Genomic DNA, 16,270 nt, shown 5'->3' on the forward strand with positions numbered 1-16,270 from the left:
GTTTATCCCGCTCTAATTCTCTCTCTTCAATCACGTGTCCAGTTATGGTCATTGCTCACGAGAATAGGATGAGAGGGCATTCAAATGTCAGTGTGATAACATTTGGATGTATGTGACTGAAGAAATCTAACCTCTGCTGTGTCCTTCTTTGTGTCCCTAGGTGCCCCTGGTTGACAAAGGTAATCTCTCCCGCTGTGCCTCTCTACAATGGCCTGGTCTTCCTCTTCGTCTTGGCCAACTTCAGCATGGCAACCTTCATGGACCCTGGTGTTTACCCCCGAGGTTTGTACGCATGCAATATTTATCCGACAACTTAAAATATTAGTATCTGTCATAGTGTATGTGCCCATAAGTGTGAGTAATGTTTCCTCCCTGTAGGGTCCTCATGTAGAGGGTATCCTTTAACAGCACCACATTTATCAGAGCACCACTCAACCCAATGTCTCATGACTCCATTCTCCACCTTACAACACATGCGCCACATGCAGGACACTGCTGGAAGTTACACAAGCTTTCATAGCGTGAGGGGGAGTCAGTATCTCTCAGCTGCTTAGCCTTTCAAACAAGCTGCGCTGACTTATGCTCCTGATGCATCCTTGTTGTCCTCAGCGTCCTGCTATCTGGTTTAAGTAATGATGATTGAACTCTTCCCCGGGGTGTTTGTAATGCGCTTGTAAATGATAAGCACCTGTCTTTTGTAGAAGCATTCTCTGCTCATAAAGGGGTAATAATCATTAAGTTGTATGAAGCGGAGGTTATCTGCCTCGCCAGAGGTGACAGTGCTGCCGCTGCCCTGCTGGGTTTTATAGACCTCTGAAGGATGTTGACTTATTTATACATTTATATCTCACGGGCAGCAGGCCCACGAGTAAAGTTCTGAGAACTGAACTAGTTATTAACTGACATCTGCTTATGAAATCACGCCGTCATCCAGATTGTAAAAGTGAGAATGAAGGGTTAGTGTGTATCGGGGATTTTTCCATGTATGACGTATGACACAGTCATTTATTGTCCTTTTCATTTTTTGGGGCAAACTGCAAAATGAGGTGACAGATGAGGGAGTGATCGAGCAGAAATGTCAGAAAGTTCTGCAATTTTCACAATTCAGCAGCTTTTCACAAAATTGCTGCAATTTGCAGAACTCAGGGGACATTTTCAGTTTTCCCGGGTGGTTAAAAGGAGTTTTGACATCATGCAGGATCTCAGGTGAGGAAAAGATACTGGTTTAGGTCAAAATGTACTTCTCCCATGTGTGTATTTTTTCAGTTCCTTTTCCTGAGTGGCAAAACTATGACACAACAAAATCATGATTAGTCAGCTGCAGTGGTCTGTCCTGGAGCAACAATAATTATGATGTTGTGGGAACACCAAGAGGAGACCAAAAGGAAGAGTGAATAAGCATGCCCATCTGTCTATTGGCCTGAAACAGGATTTCAAATGAATGCTAATGTAGCTGCTAGATGAGTAAATAGGCAACTGTTGGCTAACATGTTCACCACATTAACTTTATGAGAAGATAGTATGTCCATTTTGTGTTTACAGCTTGTTCTGGTGTCCCCTAGTGGCCACCTGTGATACTGCTTTCCCACTCTTCATGCCTAAACCTAACCAACCCAACTAATGAAGTCAATGTGTACTAGAGCGGATCATGACTTTATCACCCTGGGGAAAAATAGAATTATGGTAAATTCTACAACACAATAACTGTAGGACATGTTAGCTGACTTATAAGTTAGCAAACTGCAACAGTAATGGCCGTTAAAGAGCAATATCCACAGCGTTAGCCATCATAAGCTACTGGTCATACCACACCAATTAAGACAGTAGCAACAAAAGAAGTTATTTGCAGTGGTGGTTCTGTGTAAATTACTCGCAACTCCTGCGCTGTTCTGCTCAGTGGTCATGGTCACGTCTCTAAATTGCACAGTTTTGTTTAGTCTTTTGTCAGTATGTCAGGGTTTTCATCGGCCCATTTGTGATCAGATAGCCCTCTTGGCTACAAAAATGCAGATGAAAGGTTTAGATATTAATGCAAACTGTACCCAGTATTTAATTATGATTTTAAAAGTAACTGAGTAGATTACATTGTAGAATGCAGACTTAAGTACAAGTAAAATTACAGCCTTGGAAAAAATTATGAAAACAATAGATGTAATTAGTTACTTCCACCCCTGGTTTCTGGACAGTTCAACTTTGCATCTGTAAGAGGAAGAATTCAGTATTTGCTCTTTCAAAAGTTACATAGTGTTGCTTTGAAGTATGTCTTCCTATAGTGTTTATCAGTGGAAGACCAATAATGATAAGAATACCAAAGACAATAAGATATAGCAGTTACTTTGCTGCTCTCAATGGGAAGGTCATCACCTTGCATGGCAGCTCGATGCCATCGATGTGCGTGCGTTTGTGTGTGTGAATAGGTAAAAGGGAGGCATATTGTAAAGAGCTTTGTCTGTTGAGGTAGAAAATCTCTGTATAAGTGCCGTCCATTTCCTATTGATTGTTCTCGACACAAGCTGTTGTGCATGTCAAGTTTCTGAGAACAAGACATTCTGTTTCCCTGGGCAACAGCTACAGTAAATATTAGCCATGTGCATGAAAAAGTAGGATAAGTGTTTTAAGTGCTCATTTTAGTACTGAAAGGTCAATGGTTTGATCCCTGTTAATAGCCATCCATCCTGCCCGAGTGTCAATGAATAAAACACTGAGCTTTTGCATCATCACTCAGTGCTAGTTGCTCACCCCACATATATACATACACACATAACATGTGGTGATTATAATAGATGGTACACTTGTGAACAGATTGATGTCCCACGCACACATTGATGCTGTTGAAATAATTGCAGTAAAGTAGCAGATATGTCCTCAGAGCCCTTTTCTGTCAATAAGATACTTAGCCACTTAGTACTCCCATAATTTCATTAAAATTCCTTTACAAGAGCAATCATTTTATCAGGGCAGGTGTCAGCTGTTTAACTTGTATTTGAAGATTACAGAGATTAATTTAAAGAGGTCATATTATGCTTTTTGGGTTTTTGCCTTTCCTTTATTGTGTCATGTAGCATTTTTGTGCATGTCAAAGGTCTGCAAAGTGAAAAAGCCCAAAGTCCATGCCAAAGGGAGTTACTCTCTCCCACACAAAACTCTGCTCCTGCACCACCTGAAAAGCCTGGTTTAGAGTCAAGCCTTTACTTCCGTAACTTATGTGCATCACTATCAAACAGGCGTTATATAGATAGATATTTTTATATATATGTGACATACAGTTGCTACTGCTGTAGCGGCGTTATTTTAGATCACACTACTGTAAGCGACGTGGGTGCGGGTGTGTAAATGAAGGAGTCCAACAACGTACTGGGTTCTTATTCCGATCTTTTAGTAAGTCTCAACATAACAGACCGCCATACTTTTCCCTCTCCCCCACAATTCTTCTCTCCTCTCTTCTTCTCCTTCCTCTCCTCACCATCCCTCTTGTCCCACTAGCGCCGCCTTGCGGCTGACCTCGATAACACCATAATGAACATTTCTCCAAAACAATACATTAAACCCATTATGTAACCTTAACTTTTTGCACCTAAAACATAACTTTCATCTTACATATCTTCCTTGCTCGGTATGACCCGCCCTACTCTGCCTCGGATTGGTTACATCCTGCCTGTTAAGTAATGCGCATGTGCAACTCTCACCAAAGATAAAACAGAGGTGAGATGTCTCACTCTGTCGCTAAAACGGAGCATTCAAGACACAGTGTGAAAAGGGACGCTGCAGCCATGCACCATATGAGAAAAATAATGTGTTTTTTGAAAAGTAAAGTATGTAAACCTATTCTACTAGGACCTGCAAATAAAAGTATGAACCTAAAAATTAGCATAATATGACCTCTTTAACATACATGTTGATAACTGGATTAAGCCTAATTCTTATTTGATGAAGATTTAGATTTTACATCCACACATACAATACAATTCAGGTAGCTTCCTCTTCAGTGGTGAAAATAAACATGAGTAAGTAAATAAGCTGCAAACCAACAACTTCACTGAAAAGAGGTAAAAATGCTCAAATGTGATTGTAATTGATCTGAATTGCGTGTTATTTTTGCAGAGTAAATGTGTACCGTTTGAAATAGGCCACTGCTTTGTCTGCTGAATATTTCTTGCATTTGTAGAGTAGAAGCTGTCAGAGGAGATGCAGGCGTAGCTGCTGTTTGTGTCTGCTGGTTTGGCAGCCGCTTTACCTTTAAAATCTATTTGAAGAGACTTGACAGCCATAATAACAGAGCAATCTCCGCTTATGGAAGTGTTTATTTCAGCGCTCTACCTTTGTTTCGCTCTTGTTTTCTCTTTTCACTCTCTCTTGCGTTCTTTGTGCGTGTGTGTTTGTTCAGCTACCTGGATCTCCCTGCAGTCATTATTGTACTGTGAAATTATTATTTTAGCTCTGTGTAGATCGTGTGAATGTGCCCTTTGATCAGCTGAAAGACATTTTATTTTGCACCGCGGCTCCCGAGCAAAACGCTCTCAGTCGCTGGAAAAAAGTGAAGTACAAAGCTTCTCATAAACAATTTGATTGACTGCAGAGGCTCACTGGGGGCAGTGGAACTGCCACTTGTACTCTCATACTGTAGTTTAGAGCTTATGTGCTTATAGAATGCTTAAGTTGAGCAGAGCAAGGCACCAACTCTGCCAGGGTTAGAGCTTTAATTTCCATTAAAAAAACAAAAAAGCTTCTATTTTGATGATGTATGACTTGTCGGAAATTAAACAGCATCTGTTCTACATGAGTCACAGTGTGCTCAGTAATCAGTCTTAATGTTAAAAGCAGAGGGAATAGGTCACGTCTATAAAAATGTTCATTTCTCTTAGTATTTGCTCTCTCGGCTGACAGCTAACAGCAGGAGTGAGCTTCATTTAAGGTGCTCTGCTGTAGTCCCTGTAAAATGGGATCATAAGTCAAAACCATTCTTCTGCCTGTGTTTGTGACTGTTTTTTCTTTCATCCCACCATATGCATCCGTTCCAAGTAAATGTGCCTCTCTGTGTGTCTGTGTTTCTATATTTGTGTGTTCCCCCACAGCGGACGAGGACGAGGACAAGGACGATGATTTCCGAGCGCCGCTCTACAAGAACGTGGAGATCAAGGGCATTCAGGTCCGGATGAAGTGGTGCGCCACCTGTCACTTCTACAGGCCGCCACGCTGCTCACACTGCAGCGTCTGTGACAACTGTGTAGAGGTGTGTGTGTGTATGTATGTGTCTGTTTGAATACAAATGTGCAAACAGAAAGACCTTTTATGTTCAGTATTGACTCTTATGCATCAAGGTTAGACTGATATATTTGGTTAGTATTTGCTTTTTATCAGCAGTCTGATGCTGTTTGCATTGAGCATGTCGGATGTCATATATAATGCAGTTTGTACATAGTGCATATTTTGTATTTTCTTCCCAGCCAAGAAATCAAATCTTAGACAAACACTCTATAAATAAATAATGTCTAAACATCTGGGGTTTTTTGGCAAAAAACAAGAAATCTTTAAAGATAGTAATTATTGGCATGAATCAGCTTTTGGCAGCTTCAACTATAAAATACTGTTATCAGTATTCGCTTTCAAATGATCATTTTTGTCTTACAAATGTGCACACACATCAGGACATTAATACACACCCACACACAGGATGCAGAATTACACAGGTTGTATTCCTGCATCCTGTTTTCTTCTACATTTTACTGACTGAAGACTGAATGTCTGACTTACAGACTGGAAAAGTCTAGTTACCTAGAATGGCACTTAGAGTGGTAGAGTGCATACCACTGCCAAGGCCCAATAGTCCCCTTTTGTACTCACTCATAGATACCAGCCACCTAAATACACATCAAGATCCAACCATTATTCCCAGAGAAAATAACAAAAATGATCAATGTTTAAAACTTGAAATTCCTTGATCTGTCCCGTTATCTGGACCTGCACCAAAAGTAAATGGGATCCTTTCTGGGCTGAGACCCATTTTCCATCCAAGTTTTGTGGAAATCCATTCAGTAGTTTTTGTGTAATTCTGCTTACAAACAAACAAATGGACGTGGGTGAAAACACAACCTCCTTGCAGCTGCAGGTTACATAATTAAATGCATTTTTATGAATAACTGTGTACCTCCTCCTCAGGACTTCGACCACCACTGTCCCTGGGTGAACAACTGCATTGGACGGAGGAACTACCGCTACTTCTTCCTCTTCCTGCTGTCGTTGAGCATCCACATGGTGGGAGTTTTCTCCTTCGGCCTCATCTTTGTCCTCCACCACCGGGAGAGACTGGGAGCGCTGCACACCACTGTCACGTATCCTTTCACTGCTGGAAACTGCTTTTAAAAAAGACAGTTTTATCTATTCAATCTTTCAGAATAATGTTTCTGGATCTGTCTGAAGGAGTCAGTGCAGTTATTCTTGGAGTAAATCTGCTTGTGTTCTCCTCCTTGACCTTTCTGTCCAGTCTGGTGGTGATGTGTATAGCAGGGCTTTTCTTTATTCCAGTCATGGGACTCACAGGTTTCCACATGGTGCTCGTAGCTCGAGGTCGAACAACCAACGAACAGGTGAGGAGACACCGGCGTGAGAGCCGAATATACACACACAAACAATCATTAGCCTGTTGTTTACCCAGCGAAAATCAACAGAGCTGCTTCTCACTGACACACATCCAAACATTCACACCTGGAGCTGCCTGACTGTTGGCACCTGGGCTTGCTTTAGGGCACCTTTGAAATAGTTTGAAAATCTGGTCACTGCAGACACAGTCCAATCAGTCTGTGTGGACAGATATACATTAACCTTATTAAAGACGGTAAACAGCAACACATATACTCCCATACTACTTATGTGATGCTTCCACAACATGAATCATCCTCTTTGTATTCAAGCACTGGACCTCTGTGTGTATATACAAATGTGTGTGTGCTGTGGCCTTGTCCTTCTTTTGCTGGCGACTCTAAACAAGGCGTTGTGTTCCTCAGGTGACAGGCAAGTTTCGTGGAGGAGTAAATCCCTTCACTAAGGGTTGCTGTGGCAACGTGGAGTATGTCTTATGTAGTCCCCTGGCACCTAGGTAAGATGCTTTATACTGGTGCGTTTGTAAGTGTGTGCATCATCATGCTTTTCAGGGTTGTTTTTTTTTCTTCAGCTCACATTTAACTCATCTTCTAATCAGTAGTGCTGTATTCATGCACCTGATAGCTCATGTTTGTGTATGTTTATACAGATAGGTGTGTGTGCTAGGGTTGTTGTCCATCATAGCCAATGACATCCATGCCATAGCACCATCTGCAATGATAACACAGACGGCAGCATTGTGCGTACGAATGTATGCACGTGTTCTGAGGTAGTTGCGGAGGTGTGTATCCAGTTCCAGCCTGACAGCAGCCAGCAACCCTGGGGGAAGGCAGATGGCTGAGAGAATTGAATCACCCTGTAGAACAACAGTTAATGGGAAACCGAGCGCAGACACACACAGGATCGCTAAGACCCATAGCGGCAGTTTTACAACCCATAGGGACAAATCCCATTCCATAAAAATCAACAGTGTGACTGCAGAGAGACAACAGCAAGCGGGGCTGAAACGCTGCGTTTACAAGCATCTGCTGTTAAGTTGCTGCGTGGTCCCTGATGGAAGGGTTATGATTTACCAAACCGTTGAATCAAAGCATGTTAGACCTGACTGATACTGAACAGTATCTTTAAAACTGACAGCAAATCAGTAACATAGGTTGATAACCTAAAATATGTCAAGACTGCTCGGAAAGTATAGCACAGATTTTACTCCCCAAGTTTCCACACTTGCCATTCAACATGAAAAGAAATCGCAGTGACAGCCCTTTTAATTATGAAAAAACCCTGTAAGACACACTTAAAGGATGTTTTTTCTGTCAGGAAGTTGTGTTTGAAATGTCTGTTTTAAACTGTGTAATGAGCCAAATGGGATTATGCAAAGTGCTCAACTAATTTCATCATCGTACTTTGCACTGCTCGCCTCTCAAAGGCGAACATGAGCTGACAGTAAAGTATAAAGTGTGGTACTTAATTAACATTAGCAACGTTAGCTGTTTTTGTGTAAATGAACATTGAATAACATACATATAAGTACATACAGTTTTTGTTTTTTTTCCATTTCAGATGACACAGCTGACTCTGTATTGTAAATTGGTAAAGTGGTGTGATGTGACAATAAAGAACCTGTTTCTTCATACCTGCTGCTCATTTTTCTGCAGGTACAGTTTGGACCCGAAGAAAAGGCCCCATGTCAAAATTCAGCCCCCATTCATCAGACCTGACCTGTCCGACAGGCAGATCACCATCAAGGTCAGCGACAATGGCATCCACAGCACCATCATCAGCTCCAAGGTGAGTTGTTAACTAACACTGCAGAGCTTTTTCCTGTTATTTTCCTGTTATTCCATCATCCAACTGACCTAGATTTAGTCCCTCTTCTGCAGTAGTGTAATCATTTTCTCTTTGTTTTATTCCCATAGTCTCATGTCACAAATGTGTAGCATGGTGTATCCCCAGTTCTGTTCCTAGTTTCCCATTGTAATACAGGCTCAGACGGCAACAAATTAAAAGATACAGCAGCTCATTGAAGTCAGATTTATCAGAGAATTTCCTTATTGCTCAAACAGAAAATGATAAGACACTTGATGTCAAAGCCAAGTGACTCACGCATGGGGGAAAAGTAATTTGACAATTTTTGCGAATGAAAATATTAATTTTATTAAAAACACAATAAAAGATTAATTAATGTAATATTGTGATAAAATGCATTGAAGTATAATAAAACAAACGGTAAAATCGAAATAAAAGCAAGTCTAAAATAGTGTAGTTTCTCAACTTTTTAGTTTCTAGAAGTGACTTAAAAGTTGACAGTGTCTTGCAGTGTAGCTTCCCTGATCTCCTCCGGCAGGTCAGTCTACAATTGAGATTGTAATTGTGCATTACTGACTATTTTCAAAAAAGTATGCTGTATATCTTAGACTTATAGTTTAACCCTCTTGTCAGCCATTGGCTTAAATTCATGGCATGCATTGTCAGAAAATTGCTTGATATAGGTCATTCATGGTCCTCAAAGGTATAGCAGATTGCTTTGTGCCTGTAAAAACACACCCATCTCACCGGCCTAAAGCACAAAGTGGGGCTTAAGTGAAGGAAAGCTTCTTATTCCCTTCAACAGTAACCCTATAGATTCAGTGATTTTCTGATGTTGTTGTTCTGCAAACTGATAACAATTAAGTGAAATATAGGAGCAAAATAGAAAACTTTGTAGGCAATGTAATCACCAGGTTTTGACAAGAAAGATGAACATGTTGAATCAAAAAGACCATATCGCTGTTTCCGCTGCATTGATTTTGCTCCTTTTTTTAAATTCTTAGTCCAAGTGTGACCGAAGTACAATGCTAAATCAGTGGAGTTCTCTTTTAAGATGAACAAATTAATACTCTATTGAGGGAAAAAAAAATCCATCAAAATCTGAGTTAATTTCCTTTCATCATTTCCAGACCATTAGCCTCTAAAAAGAATAAATTTAAACTCAAGTAGAGCAGCTGCCTGATGCAGCTTTGGTACCCTAAAACCATCTGTGAGAGTAGTGTTAGTACATCCCCAACATTAGCACGTGCTCTTCTCTTTTTCATCTGCTGTTCCCCCACCTGTTTGGGATGCTTCTGACACCCTGCTCTCCTCCCTGTAGTCCAAAAGCAGCCTGGACAACCTGGATGACAAAGAAACCCAGCCTCCGCTGCCACCCAAAGCTGACAGGTACAACCAGCTGAAAAACCAGCTGACCTCCAGCGAAGGTAAGAAACACAGGAACACAGTCCCCCTGTGTTCTCCAGCAACTAACTCTCCTGTCAGTCATCATCAATCCCATTTCTCCTTCCTGTCAAACGGCAATTTCCCAGACTCCCTCTGTACATCACCAGTGCCCCAGTGTGTGACTCGGCTCTAGTTTAGCGTGATAAATGTCCATCCCAGTGGCAGGTCAATGGCCTTATTTATGCTGGGCAAGAGAATAGGCGTGATTTGTATTTGAGAGGCCAGCCCTTTAACTGAATCAGCACGAGATTTGTGGAACAGTGGAGAGATTTCAGAGTGAATCATTGCAAGATGAATCACCACTTTTTGTTGGTGTTGTGTAGCAACAGAACTCTGCCAAATGGATGGATGGGAGAGGAATATGGTCTAGAATCAGGACTAAAAAATGACTGACTGCCTTTGGGAATCATTTAGGAACCATGACAGATCCTATCTTGGCAGAGGTTTGACAGCTAATGGTAATGTGTTCTTTGCACTGTTGCATTCAGTAGCATAAGTGTCAATAATGTATAGTTTTGAACCTACAACAGCAGGTTCCCTCCAGTGGATCTCCAGTGTCATGGTGCATTATGTCAGGGAGTGAACACTTTCCGCTCTTCCATGGAGCTCTACCACTGCTTGGTGGTACTTCAGAGTACTGCAGTTGGTCTAAATTCATTGCTTACTGTATTAAAGCAATTTAGGTGACTAATAATGTGTGGTTGTAAAAGTTCTTTGCATACCATTCAGAGACACAAGAGCACAGGAGCAGCGACTTGCTAAGAAGCACCTTGGGGTTTCAGGATTTGCCCACGTATAAGGTAGTTTGTCAAGGATGGACATCTGGCTGGACTGTAACACTCGTGTTATATATCAGTTACAAAATTGACTCCTTCTATCCGACTACCCACCCTCTGTAAATACATTTTCATTCTTTGAGAACGGTGATGGTGTGAGTCTCAAAAACTCAGTCCCTGCGGCCTCTTTGCTCTGATAATAGGATTCAGCTCTTAGGTCTTGTCTTTTCTCCCTGAAAGGACATTCAATCAGAGCCGGTATAATAGTGTTATTTCTATTATCTCTACATTGTTAACTCTGCTCTTCTTTCTGTGTGTGTTGTAGAGAGTTCTCTATCTGGTAAGACCCATCCTTCCACTCCAGCCATGTACAAATTCAGGCCGTCCTTTGGCACCATGCCTAAAGTCCACTACCACACTGCTGGAGATAAGGTAGGACATGATTTGTTTAGCACTTATCATGGTATCATTGATTTTATGCTATGATAAGTAGCTCCACTCTAATAGCCAGGGGTTCATTGCCTGTTGTAAAAGCTTCAGATAAGTTCCACTAAGATTTGACGTTTTATACTGCTGTTTGCTCCTCAGATTGTCATGCAAGATGACCGGAAGACCTCGGCCATCTTAGAAGAGGGTGTCCGGGGTCATGACTACCGATCTGAGCCCAACCTGGACCTGCCGGAGTACACCAATGCTCCCCTCCATCGCACTTTCCAGTCCTCGCCCCTCCAGCTGGATTCTGACCCCATCAACTCGCGCTCCCTCAGCCTGAAGCAGGGTCACCGGCGGATGGAAAAGGGCCAGCTCCCAGCCCTGCAGCCGCAGACAGTCACCTCCACCCCTTACAAGAGTGTCTTCTCGCCCAACACACTCTCCAACCGTAATGGCAGCCTGTCATATGACAGCCTGCTGAACCCCAGCATCTCCCCAGCCACTGCCAGCGAGTGCATGGCCCATCGTGGTATGCCCGCCATGGGGTTCCACTCGCCCTACCTGCCCACCAAAATGTGCCACATCCGGGAACCTGAGATGCAGAGGCACCAGGTCGCCCCCACCTACAGTCCAGTGCTGCCACCCAGGGGTGTAGGAAGGCAATCCCCTCACCCAAGGGATAGGGACCCATCCCCAGTGCGCTACGACAACCTCTCCCAGACCATTATGGCCTCCATCCAGGAGCGAAAGGAGATGGAGGAGAGGGAGAAGCGGCAGATGCTGCATGGGCGCTCCCAGACCCATATCTATGCCCAGGACTCTGGTGTCTTTGATGGGGGCTATGGCCTACCCCCCAATGCTTGCTACCCAGATGGGCCTCGTGGCCCTGGCTCCAGAGGTCCAACACCCCCAGCCTATGGAGGCTCCAGGGACAACCTGATGGGGGTCGGGCTTGTGAGCTACGGGCAACGAACGCCTGTGTTGCGCCATGCTGGCTCCACACTGGGCCGTGCCCCTAGGACTTCATCCACCTCCCTGCACACAGATCACAGTAGCAGCAACAGCAACCACAGCAGGGCCACAGTCCCCGAGGGCCCCTATCGCTCCCCGGCTCACCAGCCACACTCCCCTGCTATGCCCCGATCCCCCTCCTACTCCCATCAGAAACTCTCCTACATCAGTGCCCGTGAGAGGACAGACACACCTCATCTGGGGGGCCCAAGGTATGAACCATAACGTTGCCCCTGTGGGACTGCATGCATTGTACTTAACCACTGGGGACTGGTGGGCTCCCTCTGCTGGAATGGGCAGTAGTGTATTAATCCTAACCGAGGCAATGTGTAGCATTTGTGTATGGTGTATGGTATTTGTCCAACTGTTGTGTCCATTTATTCATAATAAGTACTGTCTGGTGTGAATTCTTACGTGTTCTGTTCTGATTTATTTGTTTGCCTTTCTAGTAAAATATACATTTTTGTATTATTTCACGAATGTCAGATGAATAAAGTTCTGTGACTCCTCTCATTTCTTTTTCTTTTGCATGCTTTTCACCCTCTCGTCTAACACTCTCAAGCCTTTTGCTTCACTAACAAGTACACTTTCAAGTAGTTGCCCATATTGCTGTCGTGCTCCATGGAACTAATCTGCATGCTGCCACAACCTTCATTAATAAATAATTGTTTGGTGTGTGTTGCATCTCTTTTCATAATTTTCTCTGTTCTTCTCTTTCCACTCAGAGAGGCCATGAAAGTTAATGGGCAGATGGACTGCCACCCCAGTGCCCAGGGTGCCACCCTCAGCCCCGGTCGCCACAGTAATGTTAAAAAGGTGACTGGTGTAGGAGGCACCACCTATGAGATATCAGTGTGAGCAGGGGCACCGCATCCACCTCCAACAACAACGGCCACCCAGCTACCCAGAGATTCTCTCCTCTCTGTTATGTTTGTGAAGTCTAGATGATGGCCAGTCAGGGGCGACTAGCACTCCCTGTTTTGGAGTTATTATCCAATCAGAGGATCTGTCTGCTCTTGTGTGGGTCTGTCTAGCCAAATGCCCGTGTGTGTTTGTAGCGGAGGGGTCGGTTGGCAGTTGATACCGCTGCAGGCTTTATGTATGAGGAGTGTCTAGTCATTAACATTTTGTGGCTCATAAGAGTGGACCGTCCAACAGATTGTCAATGTAATTACTGTTGTCTCAGATGTGGTCATGAAGCGTACATTGTTCCAAATGTCACACACAAACTTCTCTCCAGCAAGCGCTGAAGGCTGAAAGAAAACACTACAGACGAATTAAACTCAGACATCCTCACCTTGGACCTCTGCGAGAAGACTTCCTTTTCTGTCCTTTCCGAGTCAGTTGACCTGAAGAAGACAAGGTGCTTTGCATTAATTTGTACTGTTCATGTCATCTACAGCATATATGGTGGAGTCGTACAGCTTAGAGAAGCGATGGAGGACAGATGGGTTAGATCAGCACCAAGGGCAACTGCATGCCACACATGATAAGTAAGATGAGAAACTGGGAAAGGAGAGGGGGAAATCATCATATCATGTCTGGTGGCTGCATTCCAAATTCATTGAGAAACGCTTGCTTTTAATTAAAAGTTAAATAAACTTAAATCTCTTCTTTATCAAAAAGAAATTTCTCAGGAGTGAATGCAACCAGCAGAGATGCCAGTTGACGTTATTCATATATTATGAATGTCTGCTTCTTTGTCTCAGTCAAGTGCAGATTTTCAGGGCTTGAGTGTAGCTCAGCCCGCTTTACTCCCCGTCACGAAGGTGCAGTACTTCAGTTTGTTATAGTGGAGTTTAGTCAAATGCTGGGCAGACATATTGGCGTTCTACAAGATCAGAATACCTCATCCCAACGGTTCTCACAGAGTTCAGAACGAGTTCAGCCTTGCACAACCAAAACAACTTTTCTGTTTATGTTTTGTCTAAAAAAAAAAGAGAAAAAAAATGTTTAATTTAGTATGTAAATTATGTTTGTGTTATAACCATAGAAATGGAAAAGTGTAGTGAAACAAGCCATCGTCCCACGTAGTAAAATGATAACCGGTCACTCATTCATTATTTTGTTGTTTTTTAATCCGTTTGTTTCCTTTTTATATACCCAACCTTTCAAAAACTATGTTTGATACATCTTTTTATACAGATAATTAAGCCTGGAATGGATGTTTTATTTTGAGTGGAGTTTTGTGTTGATAAATTATAAATTCAGCAAATAAATGAGAAGTGATAATGGGTAAAATCCATGAAGTTAATATAGCTTGTTCTACCTTGCAGCGTAAAAAAAACAACAACTTTATGATGTAATGTTATTACAAGATGTGTGATATGAGGGAGATGAATATTGAAGTCTCAATCTTTGACTAGTGAACAGTATGTGCTGTACACTAGTCCAGGAAGGGGCTTTCAATAGAAACTGCCTTGAGATCTCAGTGCCAAAAGTGGCGACACACCCTTAATTTCTCAAAGACAGTGACCGTATCACAATGTCATACTGACATCATGAAGACTGAAAATGTCGAATCAATTTGCAGCAGCTGTCTGGTACAGCTCTAGTATTACCCACCACTCAGAGAGATCAAACTCAACTTTTTCTTTCCATTTTTGCCCCCCAAGTCTCATGACAGTTATTACTGTTAACCACAGAAATAAACAGATGTTATCAACGTGATTTTATTTATATTCAGCATCAACTGATTATGAAAACCAAGGCAGAATTACATAGATGTGAATTAGTGGATTTGGTTCAGCTACATTTGCATCAAGAGTAAACCATTGTTGCCTTTTGAGAGGAAAAACTGTTTCACACACAGTGAAATGTGGTTAGCTGTTAAACTATTCTACACTAAGGGACACTCGAAAGCCGTTAGTGTTTTGTATTGAGCAGTAAATGGCAGGAGTGACACTTAGATTGGGTAAACGTACTAATTTTAACAACAGAAAGGCCAATGTACAAGACTTACATCATCTTGCTTCATTATGATATTCCAGGATTTTATTTTCTTCCCATTTCTGCATTCATAGCTTTCTTTCAGCAGAGATGAGAGTGTAAAGGCTGGTAGCTGTAGTTACAACCTTCTGGCTAATATGGTCTCCCTTTTAAAGGTCTCACCCAGCTGCCTTAGCATGAACACAGTAATGTGAGGTAACACTCTATTCAAGTCATGTATTACTGAATTATTAAAACTGTCTCTGTTGTAAGGCTGTGGTATACAGGGCTACTTGATAGGTATAAGCGTCAGTGGAAAAGCTAACTGGAACATTTTGAAATACCTGAAGATCGTTAGCTGCTGAGTTGCCTGAAAATAGCCCAGTCTATCATGACTTTCAGATCCCTGTTTGACCACATATCAAAACACTATCGATGTCATTCCTCTTTAAGATGACTGCCATTAGTCCAATGTTCTTTTTTTTGGATGGACATCACTGCAGGTCAGGGACCATTCCTGACAGTCAGCAATGAATCTGTTCCGTCAGCCACAAGCTGACTTTGTTTTCTGAAACTCAAATAGAAAGTTCAATATGTATTAAAATATAGAATATACTATAAATGTACATGCGTTCCTATTTTTGTGAAGAGGAAATATTTCCCAATGACCTGAGCAGAGTAAATAAAGTTTCCAACTCTTTGAGTGAATGCAATTGTCCCTTATTACTAACAAGAATCGATCTGCACATCAAATTCATTTTCTTTATGAAACAGCTGTTGTCCAAGCCTCTTCAGGACTGACACATGACCTTGTCTCTACTCTTACTACAAACCTTAACACATCCTGTTTTAATATGAAGAACATTGGAGCCAAAAGGATTAATCGATTAGTTGTCAACTATTAATTTACTTTTTTGTTAACAGATTATCACATTGTATATTAAAGGTGCATTATGTAGTATGAGGGATTTTAAACAGAGGAGAAAGATCTTGATTGACTGATTTTTTTATGCCTAAACAAACTCATCGTTTTCATGACTAAATAAACAAACTGACAGCACAATTTAATAGTTTTACTTTGTTTTATTTGGCGGACCCTGCCACCTTTCTGGCTTGAGCTTTATTTTCTTCTGAGAACAGCTTGTTCATTCAGTTATAGAAAAAAACACATACTTCTGAGTTTGTATAGTACCTCATTATTATTGTAAACTTCCAAGCTTGAATCCCTTCTCCAAAACTAATGTGTCTCTTTAAAAAAATATTCTGATTCCAGC

General features: G+C 42.0%; 1 protein-coding gene across 1 annotated transcript in view; it reads left to right on the top strand.

The window, feature by feature from the left end:
* The window catches only part of zdhhc8b (zDHHC palmitoyltransferase 8b), a 68,360-nt gene extending 52,664 nt beyond the window's left edge, over positions 1-15,696 (top strand). Inside the window, exons 2-11 of the mRNA XM_084361021.1 lie at positions 161-282; positions 5,073-5,230; positions 6,157-6,329; positions 6,482-6,584; positions 7,002-7,093; positions 8,253-8,385; positions 9,725-9,830; positions 10,951-11,057; positions 11,214-12,280; positions 12,794-15,696. Of these exons, the coding sequence (XP_084217147.1) occupies positions 161-282; positions 5,073-5,230; positions 6,157-6,329; positions 6,482-6,584; positions 7,002-7,093; positions 8,253-8,385; positions 9,725-9,830; positions 10,951-11,057; positions 11,214-12,280; positions 12,794-12,926 (2,194 nt within the window). The 3' untranslated portion in view covers positions 12,927-15,696. The remainder of the gene's footprint in view (positions 1-160; positions 283-5,072; positions 5,231-6,156; positions 6,330-6,481; positions 6,585-7,001; positions 7,094-8,252; positions 8,386-9,724; positions 9,831-10,950; positions 11,058-11,213; positions 12,281-12,793) is intronic.
* The last annotated feature ends 574 nt before the right edge of the window (positions 15,697-16,270 follow it).

The sequence above is a fragment of the Pagrus pagrus genome, assembly GCF_965226575.1.
Source record: "Pagrus pagrus genome assembly, chromosome: 8".
NCBI lineage: Eukaryota > Metazoa > Chordata > Actinopteri > Spariformes > Sparidae > Pagrus > Pagrus pagrus.